Source organism: Semicossyphus pulcher, unplaced genomic scaffold (assembly GCF_022749685.1).
Source record: "Semicossyphus pulcher isolate SPU_LCO1_2020_fin unplaced genomic scaffold, fSemPul1.0.p SCAF_11, whole genome shotgun sequence".
In the NCBI taxonomy this organism is placed as follows: Eukaryota; Metazoa; Chordata; class Actinopteri; order Labriformes; family Labridae; genus Semicossyphus; species Semicossyphus pulcher.
In genome coordinates this window covers 14,510,155-14,530,639 of record NW_027211615.1, presented here as the reverse complement: position 1 = coordinate 14,530,639, position 20,485 = coordinate 14,510,155, and the positions used below count along the sequence as shown (strand labels likewise).

The window sequence follows — 20,485 nt, the reverse complement described above, 5'->3', positions numbered from 1 at the left end:
TTATAATGTCACAACAAGAAAAATAAAGACACAATTGATATAAAGTAGCTGTTATTTAATAACCATGATTTGCTCAACAACTGTAGTTACAGTTCATAAGTTCCTGTCTGTGTGTGACAGACAGTTGGCAGCAGTACTGCAGTGTAAAGGCACAACGACAGATACATGTAATGTCACAAGACACAAGATGACCTGCAGGAGATGAAAAAATAATCATAAATTTACATCAGCCATACGCTAGGCGGCTTTGTCAAATACAGTCGTCACTCAGTCGCTTAAACTGAGAGAGAGTTTTTGTTTTTACAGCATTTCCTTGGTCAGTCTGAATAAGGCAAAAAATATATAAATGAGTAAACACTGATAACAAATGATAGTGTAAAAACAAAGTGGTACACAAATCTTACTGTAAAACAAATATATATATATATAGCAAATTGTTACATTCTCACAGCAACACACAAATGTGAAATAAATGCAGGAAACCACAGTTCTCCAGGTGGATGAAGCTGATTGACCTAACGTTATACAAAAGCACACAAGCAGTACAGCCTCAGTCTGAACCTTCTAAAAACATGTACACAGTCCTCACATTGACCCTCCACAGTCTTCAAAGCAGCCTGTCAAAGACTCTGGAGATTGTCGCTACATTGGTGACAGCAGTGGCAGATACTGCCAATAAACGAGTACAAAAATCAAAGAGGTTTAAAAATATATCTGAGGACATGAATCCCTCTGAATGCAAAAATAGCCAACTGACTGCGTGTCATCTACAGCGTCTGCGTAAGTGCATTAGTTGACTTCATGTTTTTTTAAAAGGTTGAGGTTTCCTCGAGTTTGTAGGGATTATGGAGCGTCCTCTTCATAATTAGAGGGAAATACATTACACTAAATGTTAGGTCAGTGCTGAGGACCACCTTCATCTGGTCCCTTCAGCTCGTGACTTCTGTTCATTTAAAGTTTGGCTGCGTCCTCAGCTGCTGCCAAAAATACTTCCCTTTGTTCATCACGTCAGGGCGTCACTCCCTCCTGGTCCATACTGCAGCCCAGAGCTTCGATGTCATTGCTGATGTCTGTGATCATGCGGTCCCACTCGTCGCCCTCGGACGCCTCCTGGCCCTCGTCCGAGGCGGCGCTCCCCCCTGCCGCTCCGTTGCCGTTGGTGGTGGAGTCGGAGGCGGAGCTGGCCGTGCGCCGGTAGCGGCCGAAGCTGTCTGTGATGATGCCTCGTCCGTCCTTCACTCCGATGGTCTCGAGGAAGTTCTCAAAGTGCTGGCTGTCCTTCTCTGGTATGAAGGGACGCAGGCCTGCAGGGAGGACATTATAAAGCACGTCATCGAACATATTTGAGTGACAAGTGTTGTTCTTGAACCTGTTCAGACCTTGTTAAACATGCTACTAAGGAGGTTCATTGTATCACATATTAGGGGGAAATAGAGGTGTCATACCAAGTAGAAGAAACTTCCTGCTGTCCCCATAGAGCTGTCGCAGGTTAATGCAGAACTCATGGATGGAGGCACCGTTTCTGTATTCATGCAGCAGGGTGGCAAACTGCTGGATCTCCTGTGATGACAGTTTTGTCCGCAGCTAGAGGAGAAAAAAAGACATTACAAATCAAGTATAAATACTGCTTGGGAAGATTAAAAAAAGAAACTGAATTGGGCAAAGAAAAGACGGTGACATTGCCGTACTGTGGTCATGTAGTCCTGCAGCAGCTCAGCAGCAGTGGTGCTGAGCTCTCCTTCACTCGCGGTCTTCGTCTGAGGCGATGCAGGGGTGGAAGCTGATGGAGAGTTTTCTTCGGCCTCCATGGAGCCCTGAAAGGGACTGAGAGAGGAAAGCACCCTTTGTAAGTGAAAACAAAAATAAACCACTTTGTGTCTAAATCTGTCCTGATCACTGTGCTTAAAATAGAGAGCTACTATCAGGGGAGGACTTCTAACAACGTTCTTACAATGTGCCAGCGTCCCCTTCAAAGGCCTCCTTAACATCCACTTTGCTTGAAGAATCATCTGCAAAGTAAAACAAATTAGAAAGTTTAGATTTACAAAACATATCTGCTGAATTTGATTAAAAGGATAAAACCAATATCATGTCAGATCAGGTGTCCTGTGGTTTGTTTATCGTCTTACCACTGTAAAGAGAAAGGTGTCTGGTAGGTGTGGTAGCTCCATCAAAGATAGCTCTGTCTAAGAAGTCGATGGTTGATTCTGTGTAAACGATCTGAAAGACCTGGCTGAGCAAGAGACACAGCTCCTCTGCTGCTGCCTGCAAGACAACAAAACATGGCTATAAATATTGCACTCTAATAAGTAAACTCCTTATTGAAGCATATCACAGTATTTTTAGCAGATGATTCAGATTAAATCTGACATCTCCTGACATCATTTCTATTTCAGGTTTGTTTAATTTGGTGTGCACCTTGGTTGAAAAGACATCCCACCTTTGTAACATTATCTGAACTAGAGAAAAAAAAGGCTAATTTTCCATTTAGCTGCTTAAAGTGCATGTGTGATACAGATGGACGATAGTACCTTATTATCAACAGCCAGCACAAGAAGACAGCAGACCTCAACAAGCACAGCTCCACTCTCTGATAAAGAGCTCAGGGTCTGAGACTTGTTGAGATCAGGACACGAACTGGGACACGGAGAGCCTCCTGACTCCTGGGCTGAAAGAGAAAAATACACTGTCAATTTCCTTTTTCAAATGATGAATCCTTGCCAACTTAGCAGGCAATCTTTGGGAGGTTTTTTTCAAACTTTATATGTCACATTAAAAAACTGACAGAATAACATCATGCTTTTGCTAGTTCATCTCCCTTCAAGGAGCAATTCTCCCCTGGAAAAAGCCACTGTCAGTCAAAGCTGCTGTTCTCTGTAATCAATAGAAGCAATAATATTTGAAATTGGTGCCATAGCTGTGGAGAAAGTTGTACAAACAGCTCGTGGTTTTGCCCATTCTACATTCCTACAACACCCAGCATGTATTGCACCCCTCCCTCTGAAAGGAACGGCCCTGTGAGGTGAATCTTCAGGTCTGCAGTCTACATTTCAAACCTGACGATTTTGAACGAGACATGACATCGGAGGCGGGCGTCCTAGATTAAGGAAGCGTAGTTTAGCAAGCTCCCTGGCCTCCCTGCAGGTTTTCCAGGGCCCATTGGAGAAGCGGATAGCGTCCTCCAAAGGCACAGAGCGAAATATTTTTTTCCTACCATAATGGCATTAGCTCCCCATAATAACATGACAGGACTGAGGTTGAAAATCGGCAAACAGGCCCTTTAAGCACTTTGTAAATTGGATTTAACATGACTAGGTGTTGCAACATACAAAGGTAACTGTGAAGCTCATGCTGAAACATTATTAGAACAATACAAAATTGTCTTTGTACCCGTTTTGATCACCACGAGGTGCAGAGAGTCGTCCCTGATGTAGGAGACAGCAGCGATATCATGGATGGGCACTCTGAGGATGATGTCCTCTCCATCGCGCCACACTAGTTTTATGTTGTACGCCGACAAGCTCACCACTGCATCCTGCTCTGACGTCAGCTGGCCTGCCAACTGATGGGACTTCTGACAATCACAGAGGCAGACAAAGTGGGTAATTATTCCTGTAATATCTAATCAGATTCACTGCGAATACGTAGACGCATTAAACATTTTAGCAATTGTATGTTTTGTTTAGATTAATAGACATTGTATTGAAAGCTTACCCTAGCAGTGTCAATGAGCTGCAGCACCTCTGTGCGGCTTGATGGGTTCAAGTATCCTGGAACTGATGTCAGCTGCCCCAAGTACTGCACAGAACAGAGCAAGCACAAAGACTGATACAAAAAACCAAGTAACATAAACATAGTGCAACAAAATATCCAGTTTTCCTTCTATGTGATCAGTAAAACAACCCATTTTAACACACAGGGAGTCAGGACTTAATATTCTAGATTTACTCACTTTGACTTCCTTCTCGATGTAGTCATTGAGCAGGATGTCGGGGTCGATGCGGTGGTCAGGCTGAGAGAGCGAGAAGGTGTGGAGGGCCCTGCGCTCGGTGGCTTTCTCCTGAGGCTTCTTGTCTCTTCCCTTCTCACCTTTCAGGAAGACTCGCTTGAACGGAGACACGATACCAGGCTGGTGAATAAAGACAGAGAGAGCAGGGGTGAGAGAAGTATCAAGACACCTTCGAGAATACAATGAAAAATAGACTCATTCACTTGTGTGGATTCGTATAGTCTATCTTTATAAACAGTTGCCGTTGTCTGTTTCTATGCAACGGTGTATTATTAATAATTCAAGTTTCCTGCATACACCCTGGGTTGTTGCAATGATCTGGCAACACTAAAGCTATTGCAAATGCTTAGTACATCTCTGTAAACTGTATCCAACTTTGGTTGATTGTGGTTCTTGAACCCCTTGTAATTTCTGACGGTGCAGGGAGCTGCAAAGTAAGGTACAGCAGCCCTCTGTGTTACCCAATATGTGTTCCTCAAATGTCAACAATAGCATGTGCAAACTCTGCATTTTGCAACAGTGGAAGGGTTTGCAGTTAAAGTCTGAGTAAAAATATGATGGAGGATGATCTCTTAACATCTAAATGGTTGACATCAACCAGCAGCTGCCACAGATGTATCACAGCTTTAAATTCTCTTTTTCTTCTTTTCTAAAATAGGTTTCAGAATTCACTTTAACTTCTTAATTCATTTGCTTGGATGTAAAAAACTTCAATTGAATATTCTTCCACACTTGTATCTTCTTGTAAAATGTCAACATTTTGAGCTCAGTTAAGTGTGACTAACAAAAAGCGTGATAGACTTTTTTCATGCATTAAGCCTCTCTAGTCTCTAGGTGCAAACTTGCAAAGCACTTCAAAACATTTGGAAGAGCCTACCTCGTTCTCCATGAACCCGAGCGCTAGAAGGATCACGGATGCTGCTATGCTCACACAACGAACAACCTGTTGCCTCCACTCACACACAGTGACAGCTGTCAACTGGTGACAGACACACAGCATCGAACGCAGCCTTAGTGTGTGTGCGTGTGAGGGGTGTGACACCCCAACACGTAGGAAAGGAAGTGTCTCTGTCTCTGTACTCAGGCACAAGAACAGGAAATGGACTAGCCACAACTTCCTGTGATGACACGTGCATTTACGCTTTGAATTCTGTTTGCTTTGAAAAAAAACTGCAGCGGGCTTCTTGAGATGTTTTGAAAACTGATTAACAGATTTTGAAGAAAGAGAAACAAAAGTGCTGCGAGAGTATCGCTTAAATTTTATTGTGATGCTGCCTTTCATCACTCACTCAGGACTTAGCTGTGCAAGTGAAAGTCTATACATATCACTGCAAAACCACAGAAGTACAAGACTTTGTATATTCTACTGTACGGAGCACAGATGGCGTATGCAAATTGCAGACAATCTGATGTAGTTCTATACGGCCAATAAACTTTTTTTTCAGCCATCCTATCGCACGGCTCTTAAATCCAAAAAATAAAGCAAGAATGTTGCTCCTGTAGTAAACCTTACACCTCAGAACAGCCTCCCATATGAAACCCTGGTTGGGAGCTGAAATACCAAACTAAGACAAAAAACACAACAATGATGACTCCCCTAGAAATGCGCGACAACCTAAGACCAGTGCATTATTTAACAACACGTATGTCATGAAGACAGAAGCATTAACATTTTATAGCTTCTCCTTGTGAAATGTGAGACGAGAGGTACAGTAGTTGACCCCTGTGAAAGATGTTTACAAAGAAACAAGTAGTAAGGAGGAGGACGCCCTTTGGCTTCTTTGAGCTGTGCGGGCAAACAACAGGTGCAGGTGGACTTGCAAACTTTCTCACACTTCAGACCAGTGCAAGCACCACACTATATCACCACGATGTTATTCACAGTGGAAGTGAGAGTCCATGAAAATAGACGTGAGATGTCTCACCGTTAGTTTAAGGTAATTCAGCAACACACTGAATAAACTTTCTAGACTGTCTGCAAAGAACCGGTCTAAATTTCATGATTCCATCACATGTAGAAAACTTTCATAGATGAGTTTAAACTAAATCAGTCAGCAAAGTGAAAGTAACAGTCTCACCTACGTGATGTTTCACTTGAACTTGTGTGATTATAAAAACAGTCAGCACAGTGGGGTAAATGCTGTTCACTGTCACCACCAAGTGGCACAAACAGAAACTGTATTTGGTGACAGATTCTTTTCAGTAAAGAACAGACTGATAAACTGAAGCAGCAACAGCACAAATACACTTTTTAGTAGCATTAACATGAAATGACAGGAAAGGAGAATGTTGCCACCCCAGTGACTTGTTTCTCTGTCACCTCCAACACTGGCTGTAACTCTGATGCCTTCAAAATAGCAGCTGCAGGCTACTGCAAGCTAAGCTGCGTCTTCTCTGAAGTGTTTTTTTTTTTGCACATGCACAAATAAGAAAAAGGCGGAGAAGGATATATATACAGTGAAAGAATAATCTAGCCTGCTTGTGATTCCAATAGCAGAAATTAAAAGCTTACCCCTTAAAACTGTTCATAGAAAATACAGAATTACCTTTTGTGTAAAACCCCCCCCCCCGAAAAACCCACATAATTTATATTAAAAATAAATCAAGATTTTTCCCACTGGTGATATCTGACTTAAGAAAAATCTTAAACGCTGCAAAGCAAGTGCTTAAATTTCGACTGATAGGAAACCTATCATTAGTTTAACTTCTTATCAAACTAAAAGCAGACTTTGTGTTAGTTGCTGACAAAAACATTTCCTATCCACAACAAACCTTTCCTTACACTAGGATATCACATCATTTCCAACCAAATCCCCCTTCACACCAAGAGGAGGTAGAAGTGGGAAGTCACATTAGTGTTTTTTGTCATGGAAAATGTTGGGATGGCCAACACAAGCAAAAATAGCAAAGATGTTAACCTCAGACTTTCACTTGTTATTACGCTGCTCAAGCTGCGAGAGGTTGTCAAAGCCATGTCCTGCCCTTCAGTTTCCTCCTGTGCCAACAAAAGGAACAGAGGAAAAATGTCCCCTGTGTGTGTTCACACAGTGGGAAGAGAAGATAAAAGAAATGTCTGCTATGTGTCTGAACAAAAAGATCTGTCTCCATATCAAACGGGATCATTAGGCAGTATGTACTGTATGTGTGAGAGAGGGCAGGATGGTCTGAACAACCCAGGAGTGCTGATTCCTTTTAGCATGACTGACACTGATAACTGCTGCCCGTGGCAGCTGATGTCAAGCACACAGATCTCCTATGATCCATGCCTGCACATAACAACCAGGCTTATTACTGTGGGAAACCTGCTGGTGCTTTCACTGCCTTTCTGAGAATGCTGTCACATCCGTACAGCATCACCTAACCCTGCTGTTAAAAATAGCACCAGGGATAACATGTTAGCCTAATCAAAACAACAATGGCTGATGTTTTCCTTTCTAGTACATGTACAACAATGAACACACAACTATATCTGAAGCCATATGATCCTTTGATCCTTGATCATTTACAGAAATACAAGACAAGAAAATATTAACACTTATTGTAATCATGAACTTAAAGGCGACTGCACACTGGCCAGACATTGCCCAACTCACCTCAACATTCTAAATTTGGCAGTTGCTGGTTGCATTCTTTAGAAACCAACTGCCAGCTCCAACAACCGCAACACTCAAGAGTGCGTTCCCTTGACAACTATCCTACACATCAGTACGCGCGACTTTCCTTTTCTAATGTCGATTAACTATCTGTCCGTTAAGCACTCACTTTAGTTTAACAAAAACAAAAGTCTGTCCTATCAGCCTGGTAGCAGCAAATGCCAACTTTAGAATGTTGACTGGGGTGACTTGGGCAGTCACCTTTTGACGCTAACATTTTAAAATGTACTTCTAAAACTTTACTGGCTCTTTAAAACTCAATTTGGCGGCATAATTTTACTTCATATCACGTTTAAAGTCAAGCTGGGTTACAAATAGACAACAAAACAAGAAGTCACTGTCTAATTGTGAGTGTTTTTCCGCATGTATTTACTTTGAACATGGCTAAACTTAGCCAACCAAAAACAAAGCTAACCTGGTCTGACTAGCTAGCGTGTTAGCATGCTAGCTACATTACTTGCTGTACAAAGTGATGTCAATTACACGTCTTACCTTTTTCACTTTTTTCACATCATCCTCCATTTCTATTTGAAGGTCCTCTTCTTCATAGTCAGTTCAGCGTGGAGATCCAGGCGAGGAAAAGCATAACTACCGAAGCTTTTAACCAGCACTCATCTGACAGTGCCAGCCTAGCGTAGCCTAGCCTAGCATTGGTAGAGTGATGCCCGAAATTTGAGCTGAAGGTAAAACGCCATTCTGATCTTGGCCCTTATCCACAACCATGAGGAAAATGCCAACCTGCCAGCAGTGTGTACAGCGGTATGCCCCAGTGACGCTAAAACAACTAAAGAAGTATTCTGTAAGGAGGACAAACTCGGATAAAACAAGCAAAACTTTTCAACCGTGCCGCCATTTTGGGCGTTAAACTCTGTGGTCCAGCATGCTTTGCTTTGCTCAAACCAAAACAGCAGCTACTGTGTATGAGAATACCGCTGAGTGATAACAGGAGCTAGTTTGACAAATTGGTGTCCTTTTGAAGGGAAACTTTACGGGAAACGCTTCAAGTTGTTTGAATCAATTAATTCAATGACGGAGACTCAGTTCAGTCCAAAGAATTACAACAAAAAAAGTAAGACAAGGACTGACTTTACAGGTGGCTATTTTAACAAACTTAGCCCTATATGCCAATTAGAGTGTCATTGCTACAATGCTAATCTGCTTTAACTGCGTTATGACTTTCAACTTTCAAATGGGGTGAAAATTTTGACTTCTACCCCCTAAAACAACACATTTTTTCCTAAGCAGATATTTTTAGCTCCCTGTTTTAGTTTAGTAAACCATTCATTCTTAATTTCTTAAAAGGTGTTGTCCTAAAATGTCTCATATTAATAAAAGCTGTTTAAGTGCAGGTGTTTCAGTTGGAACATTTGTGAGGGAAGAAAGAGACAACTTTGTGTGTCTATATCTTTACATGTTATTTATTGCTACTTTTTAATGTCTCTGGCTTACTAGGACAAAAATGGGGACTGACAATGACGACGACATCAGTGGGAAAAAGAGAGAAGCAGATGGGCATGTAACGAGAGAATACTTCCAATGTTGGCCGTAAGGGTGCCAACAAAAGCAAGGTAGGCTCTTCAATGCTCTTTACCTATTTGGGAAGGTCTGGTTATGTTACTTTAATGGCATCTTTTGATTACGTGTGATTTCTTCATGTAAATTGCCAAAGTCAATTTCAAGAGGCACAAAATGTCTGCTGTATCTCACAGGGGCATATTCAATCATCTTTCCCCATTTAGTGTGCAGGCTAACGTCTTATTCCTTTTCATTATTTTGCTTGTATCTGTTGAAATGTGAAACATGCATGTGAATACAAGTACGAATAAATTGCACTTTCAAATACTATATTTATTTTTCTCTTCTGGGATGAACAGTCTGATATATGAATCTACAGTAAGGCTTAACATTACATTTTCAGCATAATATTTCTCTTTTCATCTAAAAACCAAAACATACAAAAAGAACTTTAGCACCATATGTTATTAATAATATTCATATTGTTCCCAAAAATAGGACATCAGTTTTGCTTTTTTAAAGAACGGGGATCCCATGAAACAATTAACTTACATTTTATATTGAACAATAACAAAGAAATCATTCCTTACATGTTCTCAGACACAGATTGTATGAGTACACTTTCATAAAGATGCTACAGACTGTAGCCAATTTGTTTACTGACATTGTGCCAACTTTTGGAATACCCCGGATAAATCATATAGTTTTAGGGAATATCCTGATAGATTTGTGTAAATACACCAACAAGCTAACACAATCTAGAAATTGATTGAATATAAACAAAGCAATATTTCCCAACAACTTTGATAACAATTTCAAAAAAATCAGCAGCAATTAATATGACAACCATAGTCGCGTCATTGGAATATCAAATCCATTTTTAAACAAAATATTACAGCCAATTCTACAATAACAACAAAAGATAGATACACACAGATTAAAGACATAGATGACAGGAATTTACAACACAGCAATCACGTTCTATATATATTTTTTTTCACCAAATTCCAGTAGCAGAAGTACATTTGTGCTCCTGTGCGCCAAAAAGATGCATTTTGTCATCCACCAGTTTCATTCTCTCAGAGAAAAATAAGAAAAACAAATTCTTGTGCAGATTAAATCATAGTGAAACAAAACCATATGCTGAAACCGGTATAATAAACACCATAACAACAGTAGTGTTGTTTTTGTCTGTGCAGGTTGGAAATTAAAATGGCACCATTGAGAGTTGAGTTCTGCTGTAAACTGTGCGGATTTGAGGTGCGAGCTCTCAAGCATCTTAAGACTGCAAGTTTCTCTCAGTCAACTGAAAGGCTTTGCTCTCAGAAAGCCAACAAGCGGACTCTGCAGTCCACAGTGGTAGCACCTTTTAAATGTCTTTATTCAGCACCAGGTTGTTAACAAAAATCAAACGAGGATCAAAAGGAGAGAATGCACCTTTTATCATCTGGACATACTGCTGCAATGGTCAAACAGAGGGTCGTGACTGAAAGGTACAGACTAAAACCGAGTCAAACTCTACAATGATCTGCTGCTACACATTAATGCAGAAATCAGAGGGTTTGTTGTGCAGTCGAGAGCAGTAACATGCTAAATGTGGCGGAGCACCTCACAATGACTTCTATAGGCATGCTGAGAGATGACGGGAAAAACCAGGGAATGGATATCCAATCAATGATCGAGCCTGTTTCATCAGTCCATTGTAAGAAAATGCAACAGAAGTGATTTTTTTGCGCATTTTGTCATCATTGACACCTTCCGTGTCTTCAGGCATTATTGTTTTGGCTAGAGGATGTATTGTTCACACGAGACAAACGACACAGAAAGTTTCACGTCTTGGCACTACAAATCATTCATTTGCAAGACAGAAGAAGATGTAAAGGCATAGACAAAAGTACAAAACAATCATTGAATAAATCGTTCGGTATCGTGGCTGGCATCTGTTAAGACTATCCATTGAACAGCCTCAAAACTAACATTTGAGTTGCGTCTGAACTGCTAAGTGTAACTTGCTGAATCATCTGGGGCTGCTGTGATTCAGCAAACTCAAACGTAACAAAGATGAGGAACCCTACGTTCAAGTACAGAAGATGATCAGTATTGCCTTACTTTCTCCTTTATCTTTTTGGCAGAACCAATAACTAGGTTTTCCATCTTTTAGTTCTGTCACTTTAACGAGGAAACAGTACAGTCCTGTAGATGAAAACTTGGATGAATTATAAGACTAATCAGCGCTGTTGACTGAGGTGTGAGCTGACAGTATTGAGAACTTGGCTTCATCTGGTTTGGGGAGACAGACAGGGAGAATACTGATCGGTGTTGTCATTGTCTTGGTGAGTGTGCTGGCACGTGAAACGAGTAAAGTAAAGACATTGGCATTGTTGTTTGCGGACCTGGCTGCCATGGCTGGATTGAAGCACCCAAAGTAACAAGGCACAACAAAGACTGACAAGAACAAGCTTGCTGTTCAAACACTCTTGCTGTGTGCTGTGGTCTTACAGAGATTTGGAGTTAGGCAGCTAACCCGACAGAAACAAGTATTCCTAGTGAATTTCTCTATGATCTTGTTAATGGTATAAACTGTGGAAACGGCCTCACCTTGCGCTCACTTGTAGCTTAGCTTTGAAACCCGTGTATAATTTAAAGAAAGTACATAAAAAACAAAACCTGGTAATCAACCAGCTTCCAGTTCATCAATTTTACTAAATACAGAATGTGGCAAACTGGTGATTGAACGGTATACCGGTAAATACATAAAATATACTTCATGTTTAATATAAATCCAGACTAATACATATAGACTCTTTGTAGACTTAATTAAATCAATTAGTTTAATTAACTGCCATTACTACTATTCTAATGACACAGTCTAGCAAGCATAAATACTCTGCGTTTTACAACATTAAGCACCACTAGATGAAATGCAGCCCAGTTGTACATAATCTTGTCTATAATGCTGTATAATTATACTGTCGCTCCACACACACACACTCACAAAATAAAACCAATGAATCACAGTGTATTTGCACCTGATTTGGACATGTGTCCATGTCTGGAAAAGGTCAGCAGTGTTTCGAAAGGATGCACCGTCTGCCAGGCAGCCAACTACCACAAAAAACTGCTCCTCGCCCCCAATAATAAGAATGAGTTACCATTCCTACAAAACGAAATGTGCAAACCATAATTTAGTGGTACATTCCCAGCCGAGGAGTGGTCCAGGATGCAATATGTTAAGGAAAAAATGGAGACCCTTGAGGACATGCCTGGGGATGAGAACTGCATTGAGACACCCCTGAGTCAGCTGGTTCAGTGGTCTTGGTTGTTGGTCCTGAGGAACCCCTGTATTGGCTGTTTTGCTTAGTATTTTTTTTAAAGTTTAACAATACTTATTTTTCATTCATCGACTAACTATTAACATGGCTGTTCATTCACTACAACAGAGACGAACCACTCTGGCTACTATGGTAAACAATGAACAAGTTGGTTGTTTGCATACTCATGTGTATCTATACATACGGTGTGTTGGATGGTTGTTCCACGCTAGCTGACCCAACAGTTCTCAATTACTCAGGGCTGAACATCGCTCTTAAGCTGAAGGGTGGCGGACCCTGGATGTTGAAGCTCTTGGTTATGGCAGTGTACCTCATTGCATGTTCTCATGTCAGGATCTCCAGTTGTTCAGCCTCAACCCCGTTGTTCAGTTACCAGAGAGTGTGAGAGTGTTTTTTATGGGAGTGCACCAAGACCTGGCACCACAGAGACGGGGAAGAGGGCGGAGCAGCAACCGAGGAGGGAGCCGAACAATCGGCGAGAGAACAGAACTGTGGGAAAGGACTGAAGAGACAAGAATTTGCTCAGCACCTTGCAAGCATGCTTAGATCCCCTAACACATACTAGAGTTGTTCTGTCACCAGTATCGGTACCGATACCAGTACCATTATCAGTATTGGTATACCCATACCGGGATTGGTATCGGCCTCCGAGTAGGGTATTGGTGAGTATGTTAGACAATGCACCGATCCAATACCATAAGTGGTAACAGGTAAATTATAGTGTGACAATAACAAGGAACAACAGTGTGGTGCTAGCACAGAGTTTGATGTTAGTCCAAGCTAGCACAATGTCAACTATGAGCACCAATGAATGTGTAGTTTCTTAATCGCACTAGTATCGGAGGGGTATTCGGTATCGGCCAATACTTAAGTTAAGGTATTGGAATGGGTATCGGGAAGGAAAAAATGGTATTGAACATCTCTAACACACACTGTAGGTTGTACGAAACATGGTTCAGGGATGTCCATCTCGCCAACCATACAAGGAATCACCTAATGTTCTCCATTCAGGCCCTTTACCACAATCTGTCCTCATGTTCATTTCCAACCCCGGCAAAAACCCCCTCTCACCTTTGACCTGGACTGACCTGGCTTCTGCTTTTTTACAGTACGATGTTAGCAGGCACATGTAGCCACAGCTAAGCAGAAGACCAGTGAGCCAGGAGAAAGGAACCTCTGTTTGGTGCAGGGCACTTGGGCTTCCCGTGTTGGGCGCATTTATACTAATGTCTCATACTAACATCATGCCAAACACAGCAATGTAAAAAACACACATAATATATATTCTGATAATCATCGAATAAATAGGTAAAGTTGGAGTATGAAATGCATTCATTTTTCTTGTGGATTTTTCCGTAGCCCTCTGGAAATTTAAGTCAAGCTCCTTTGACTGAGAAGGCATATTTTTTTTGTTCTATTTCAATCATGAGTAATACGGTGGCTGTCCTGTGGGTATCAGTGGTGTCGAGCTCCCGCAGGTCCAGCTGGCAGATGTATAGAGTATAATTGCTGCACAGCAGGCCTTAGGATGGCACCGGTTTCGCAGGGACTCGTTCTACTGGTACAAGGGGGGCAGATAAATTAGAGAGACAGTACTATAAGATGTGATTTGGCTTTGTTTCAACTGCGCCTGCAGGTGCCAGAACAGTTGTTCACCCATATAAGAGTATAACCTCTTTGAGGGCACGTTGATGTTGAGGAGTTTCACTGTTTAACACTACACCGCACAACATTTTTTTGTTATGTAAAAAAGTGTGTGTTCTGGCAAAATATAGTTATGTCAATGACTATAAATGTGGACACAAATACGCACTGAAGTATAATAGCATAGAAATATCTTCTTAAGTTTGACATTTTTTTTTCAAGAACTTAGTCTTTGCACCCAAAGAGCCTATATTAATCAACTGAAAACATTTGTTGATAAAAAAAGAATATAGAGGGTCTGATAAGGGATTACTTTCTGGGATTCAGAGGGGAATGGTGGAGGATTCCTTGAAGGCTGCCTTTGCACTCAAAAAAAGGTGCGCATGAACACACATTTTTTACCCTTCTTCCCTTTACTGGACACCTACAATCTTTAAAAAAGTCTTTGGAATGTTTTTTCAACTTTGATTTTCAACCAATTAAGAAAAGCTTGTGCTCATTTTAACTACATTCTACTCTCCTTCTATTGTTATTCACCTCTAAACTTATATTTTGTGCTGTCACACCTTTGGGCAAAAATGACCAAGTACTGTGTGCTGTTACAGTGTGCCTCCACTGGAGGGCAGTCTGCACTGTAGAAATTTAATATATGGGTGGAACTGATTGAAGGTCAGTGTGCTTCTTTTTCTTCCATACATGATGCGATTACGATTAAGCATTTTGAACCAAAATAGTACAGCCGGGATACAATTGAGCCACGTAAGCTCACAGAGTGAAAATCCGTTTTAAATTGCTTCTCTTGGACACGTCTATGACTGTGTCCTTTCTGTAATAGTATCATGATAGAAATTTTAGTGCTTTTTTTAATTCATGGGCTAAGGACTTGGTAAACATCATCATACATTTCAATCATCTACACAAAGAATGGCAGTAAATGTCGGGATGTGCAAAGACCTCCTCCATCATTCCCATCAGGCTTTGCACCAGCCCCATGTCACAGGGACATACAATATGCCCTTCACAAGTATTCACAGGTTGAATCACCAATATAGTATAATGTATTAAACACATTTCATAATGAAACATTCATATGTTATCTACACACTCATACAGAACCCTCCTCTATCCACGTAGAGGGATTTATATGAGACTTCTGTATATATCACATAAGATACTGTAGGTTCGTAATTTCCTCTCTGTACTGTAGTTTTTTTCCAAAAATAAATCATGACTGTGTGTTTAGACTGTCTTCATAGATTTTTCAGTAGACAAAACACACATCTCCTGCAGAAAACTAATGATCACAGAGGAGAGAAGTGTGTCAAATGGAAAGAGATAAAATCTTTAGGGGAGGGAAAGCAGAATGAAAGAAAGGAAACGCAAGTGCATCGTTGTACGAGGAGGTGACAGAGAAGATGCCTTCAGAGGGAAGATTCATACTGCAGGAGTTCATAAAGAAGCGGACCGTCCCTATACCTGATGCCCACCGCATTAGGGCTAATGTACTGCAGCACGTTTATGGTCCTGCGCAGGCGCCGATCCACAAAGTGTGCATCCCAGGCTGGGTAGCGTTTTCTGGGCATGTCTATCTTGATGAGAGGACCCTCGGGCCGGATGGGCCTTCCAGCTGCATCCACGGGCTCCGTGGACCTCACCTGGAAAACCGGAAGGCAGGTGTCCGTGGCTGTTTCATCTGACTCCATGTATTCCCCTGCCAGACCCCGTGTTGGGGTGGCCTGAGAGCCACGAGGGCCCGGAGTGGGGGCCATAGGCTCAGCTTCAGGGGGTAAAGGAAGACCCCACAGCAACTCGGCACAGCAGGAGCTGGCCAGCACCCTCAGCCGGGGGCCCATGGGGTGTAAAACCCCATAATAGAGAACCATACAGGCCACACCTGAAGCAAAGCACAGGAAGACGCCGCAGAGGGCTAAAGAGGCATAGGCGTCAGTGGTGGCTGGGTCACGGTACGCATACCAAAGGGTGCTGAGGAGGGCGTTCTCTAACAGTACCACTGTGTAATAGGCCACCATTCTGTAGCGCGTCCGGCCCTCGCGTACATTGAACCAACAGAAGACATAGACAACGCCCACCACCATGTTGAACAGTACCTCCTCCCACTTGGACATGCAGAAGTCAGTGCCGCCATGGATGACCCAGAAAGCCATGGCGCACCAATGGAGCACCACAAAAATGCCAAAGTAGATGTGAAAAACAGAGGCAAACAGGGCTAGGGAGAGCACCCGAGAAGAGATGGTAAAAAGGCGCCAGAAGAGGTGCACCAGGGCACCACGGTAACTCATGCTCTTCTTGTCATCTCGTGAATCACGGAGGAGTTTGTGGTAAGAGGCTAGCACCCAGGCCAGGGACAGGAGGGAGGACACGGCAGAGAAACCTGGAAACATAGATAAAGAGAGGAGAGGAGTAAAAGCAGAGAAAGAGTCAGAAATACTGACTAATGCTATGAATGAAAACACATCAGAAATGAAAAGAATCATTCATTTTCATTTCAAGTACAAAGTGTAACCTTACGAATTATGGTTTAGTCTTGACTTGGCTGTTATTCCACTTACTGTATACACTATGTTGAATTTCAGCCGAAGCAATCCATCACCTCTTTGAAAGGCATATTATTACCGAGATCATCATAGGTCATTCAGTCAACATAGTCTCCATTTACTGCAACAATTCAGTTTCTCAAGACTGGTATAATAGTAGAGACAGCAGATATGTCAGAGCAGCAACCTGCTGCATGAAAAATGATAGAGGGTTATCTGCAGAGTAGCAGCATGGTGCCTCTCAGCAAATGTATTGATGGTATTTCTATAGACACCCAGAGGGAAGGATATCACTTGCTATGATTCAATTGCTTCAATCCATTGGGAGCTGCATTGGATGAGGAAGCTGCAATTGTAAAAGAGGTGTCAAATACAAGAGTGAGGACTGAGGACTGTTGAAAATCAAATACAGTGGAGGAGAATATTGCGCATTGGATGGATTGCACAATGGATACTCAGGTGTAAGAATCATCTCAGCATCATGTGATAACCACAGTTTGACATGCAGTTTAAAGCCAAAAATAGACCACAAACAAAATCAAACACGAGTGTTACTCGTATAGAGCCTTGGGGAGTCCCTTACACTGCAGCCACTCAGCCTTGTTGCTCTGGATCATGATGCAGAGCTGCAGCACCAACTGAGGGGCACTTTCTAAGAAGGTCTCCAGCAGTCGCAGCATGTTGACATCGGCATACTCGTACATCATGGCCCAGTAAAAGCGCCGCTGGTTCTCCTTCTGCCGGTGACTTTGTATACCGAGGTACATGGTGCGGATGTATCTGCAGAGAGAGAACGGAGGGACAGTTAGACGACCCTGACATACAATGATACATTTTGCTCTGCATGAATTCAAAAAGTTTGAGCACACTCAAACACTATTACATCTTTGCAACCCGAAGAAAAGCATATACTCAGTATTTAGCACCCCCCCACATGGTTGAGTTCTGACAACACTAGAGGGCATACTACGCTACACTTTTTGCCCTACAGTAAAGGATATTAATCTGCATTTATGAGGAGTGCATCATTTGGTTCTGAATCAGTTCAAGCGATGGCTGATGAATACAGTTAACGTTTGTGAACTCAAACACCTTGTTCTCTAAGACGATGCACTGTTCAAAAAGAAAAATAAACAACAGAACACTGATGTAGGCTTATATTAAGAAAATCTTCCTGGAAGCTCCAACTAGAAGACACTGAAAAAGTGTCTCATAATCAAATCCATTGCTTCCCTGGGCACTACTTATCTCAGCAGAATGACTGCCTTCAGTACAAACAGGACAAACATCATTAGTATAGTGTGGATAAAACGTTTTGCAATGGTTTCTTTGGCCTCTGAAGGTGCAGTTATTGAAGTTATTTGATGCATACAGGAAGCAAGAAAAGTTCTATTAAAACCACCCATTTTGTCAGCCGTTGGAGTAGCTTTTCTAATGACTGATGGGGTTTTATAATGGTAAAAGGACTCTCGTGAAGCCAGAGAGATGTTAGGTAATGCAGCTAAGAAGTGGCAGCTAATTGAATCAAGCTCCTGTGGCAATCAAAGCCGCACCACTGCTTTTTTTTTCTTAAAAGGACAAGACACCAGGAGTCTTTGTGCACTGCTGAGCAAAAATGTAATATGCTCAGTTGTGTGATATGGCTAATTAAGATCCCTATCTTCTTTGGGTATGGATTTTGGAAGTGGAGCGCTGCAGCTGGAGCCGCCAATTAACATGCGCAGAGGAAGACGAGCAAGCAATGATGAGGGAAACATTTAAGGACTGAGGCTTTGCTCAAAGAAAAAAAAACATCAATCCATCCAACAAAAGAAAATCAAGACAACAAAAAGAAGAAAAACTGCAGGCTGATCCACTCAACTCTGTAAACAACTTCAGCTCTTTCAACACGTTAACTCACTCTGGTAGTAGAAAAAAACAAGCACTTAAGCCAGTATGACAGTTATAGTAGCTTGTAGTTATCTTAACAGTGACTTCAGCCTATTGCATATTGCGTGGTGGCTGCAGGGCCTATCTGCCTGTGCTGCCAGAGTGGCCAAATAAATCCAGCACTTGATGTGAAGGCAGTCAGGCGAGAACAATAGTGTAGCAAGGACAGAAATAGACAAGACAGTGGCAACAAATTGAGAGTCCATGGATCTAAATTCAGTCTTCTCAAAGTGAGACACAAATTCACTGCAGCATAAACAAATCCAGAAAAAATGCCTATGAGTGGCTTTCGACATAATTAGCTTCTGCGTTAGCCGTTGGGGAAGAGATTACTGTTTAATTTGAAATGAGCTTGAGAGCAGTGCACTCTAAAGAAAGCAGCGTCTAGTAGGGTCTGATTGCTTTTGGTTATTGTTTTGGCAAAGATTTAAGCACTAACAGGTTCCTATTGTACCTTCCCACAATACAACTCAACAACCCTGTGTTAAATGTGATAAGGGGATACTGAAATATGTTACGTGGTACATGTGAAAGGCCTCACTTTTTGTTTACTTGTGCGCACAAAATAATTAATGATCTTGTTTTTTCTGCGATCAAAAATTAATGATTTCAAAACCACGAGACAATTTTTATACTTTACTTTTACGACACTTTTCCTGTGATGAGGAAATTGATTCAAGTTTGTTATATTTGCAGAATAATGGCTTCATTTACTTTACGTGGCTCAGACAAACAATTTTCTTGTGATCACTTAATAATTTTTTCATGGCTGTGAAAATTAGCACGGTCTGATGAGGGACCATAAAAAACAACAATAAAACCTTTTTAAGGAAGTAACAAGGAAATACAAATTGGATTGGTCTCTTTTTCTGCCCACATCAAAGCTCCCTCTTCTTCTTTGGCAAACCTGTATATGCTGCAGTCTGTCACACGGTCAGTCAATTAGATAACCTGAAGAGACAGCCAGTTTCCCAAGAGGTGTGAAAAACAGAAGAAATGAAACAATGGAACAAAAACATCCGCACAAGACTGAAGCTACGTTTTTAGTGTGGAGAAAATAGCTCTGGAAAAAGGTACAGTTTACCCGCTGTGTTACGACACGGCACTCTAAGAAACATTAAATAAAGATCTTACAAAGATGTAGCTGACAAATATGCAATGATTCATTTAGTTTGTATTAATAAAAAGCAGAGGGTACACAACAAAAGATCGTCTTCTACTCTGTCCATAGCACAGTTATGGCCTCTTACACCCACCAAGGCTGCTAATGCATAGTAGTAATCAAAGAGAGAAAAAGGGTGTCTGGCTGGGAAGTAAATTTAGGAGCACAGGGATGGTGGTCTTTCTTAGGACAGTGGACAGCGGGAACAAGCGAGGGGGCAAAATGTACAAAAGTTTTTTTTGGGATCAATAGCTCTGGGCTGTAAGAGGCAGCATTATATACAGCGGTAAAGGCTGGCATTCCGTGACATTTTCACTCGGACTGGTAAATGTCAGAGGGAACAAGTCAACCCGTCTCCCTCACTAATGACATGCCACCGAGACCTACACAGGCCCTTTGTCTCCATCCCCCAATTTCCATTAGTCTGTGTTCCACTGATACGTCTCACTGGTCTGTAGAGCCTCCGTCAGAAACAGTAATCTTCATGGCCTCCGTCGCTGGCTCGCTTTGAAAACACGAGAGTCTTCAGCCATGCTAGCGGCTCTGAGAGGCTGCTGGGAAACACAGTGATGCTGATAGCAGCATGCTATGATGCTCATGACAACGCTAACATTCTGATGTTAAGCAGGTGTAATGTTTGGCAGGAACTCCATCTCACTTTAGCATTTTATTATGCTGCTGCTAGT

General features: G+C 41.7%; 2 protein-coding genes across 2 annotated transcripts in view; both read right to left on the bottom strand.

Annotated features, from left to right (window-relative positions):
* Window positions 1-40: 40 nt before the first annotated feature.
* On the bottom strand, window positions 41-8,527 carry ccm2 (CCM2 scaffold protein). Its single transcript, XM_069657141.1, has 10 exons — window positions 8,155-8,527; window positions 3,953-4,129; window positions 3,715-3,798; window positions 3,391-3,574; window positions 2,532-2,668; window positions 2,130-2,265; window positions 1,952-2,009; window positions 1,689-1,824; window positions 1,446-1,584; window positions 41-1,304 (listed from the first exon to the last, which is right to left on the bottom strand). Exons 1-10 carry the CDS (start codon window positions 8,182-8,184, stop codon window positions 1,009-1,011), a joined length of 1,377 nt encoding a protein of 458 aa, XP_069513242.1. The 5' UTR covers window positions 8,185-8,527; the 3' UTR covers window positions 41-1,008.
* Window positions 8,528-15,574: 7,047 nt separating this feature from the next.
* xkr6b (XK, Kell blood group complex subunit-related family, member 6b) overlaps window positions 15,575-20,485 on the bottom strand; it is a 56,237-nt gene continuing 51,326 nt past the window's right edge. Inside the window, exons 2-3 of the mRNA XM_069657283.1 lie at window positions 17,292-17,488; window positions 15,575-16,545 (exon numbers count right to left, since the gene is read on the bottom strand). Coding sequence (XP_069513384.1) covers window positions 15,575-16,545; window positions 17,292-17,488 — 1,168 coding nt within the window. The remainder of the gene's footprint in view (window positions 16,546-17,291; window positions 17,489-20,485) is intronic.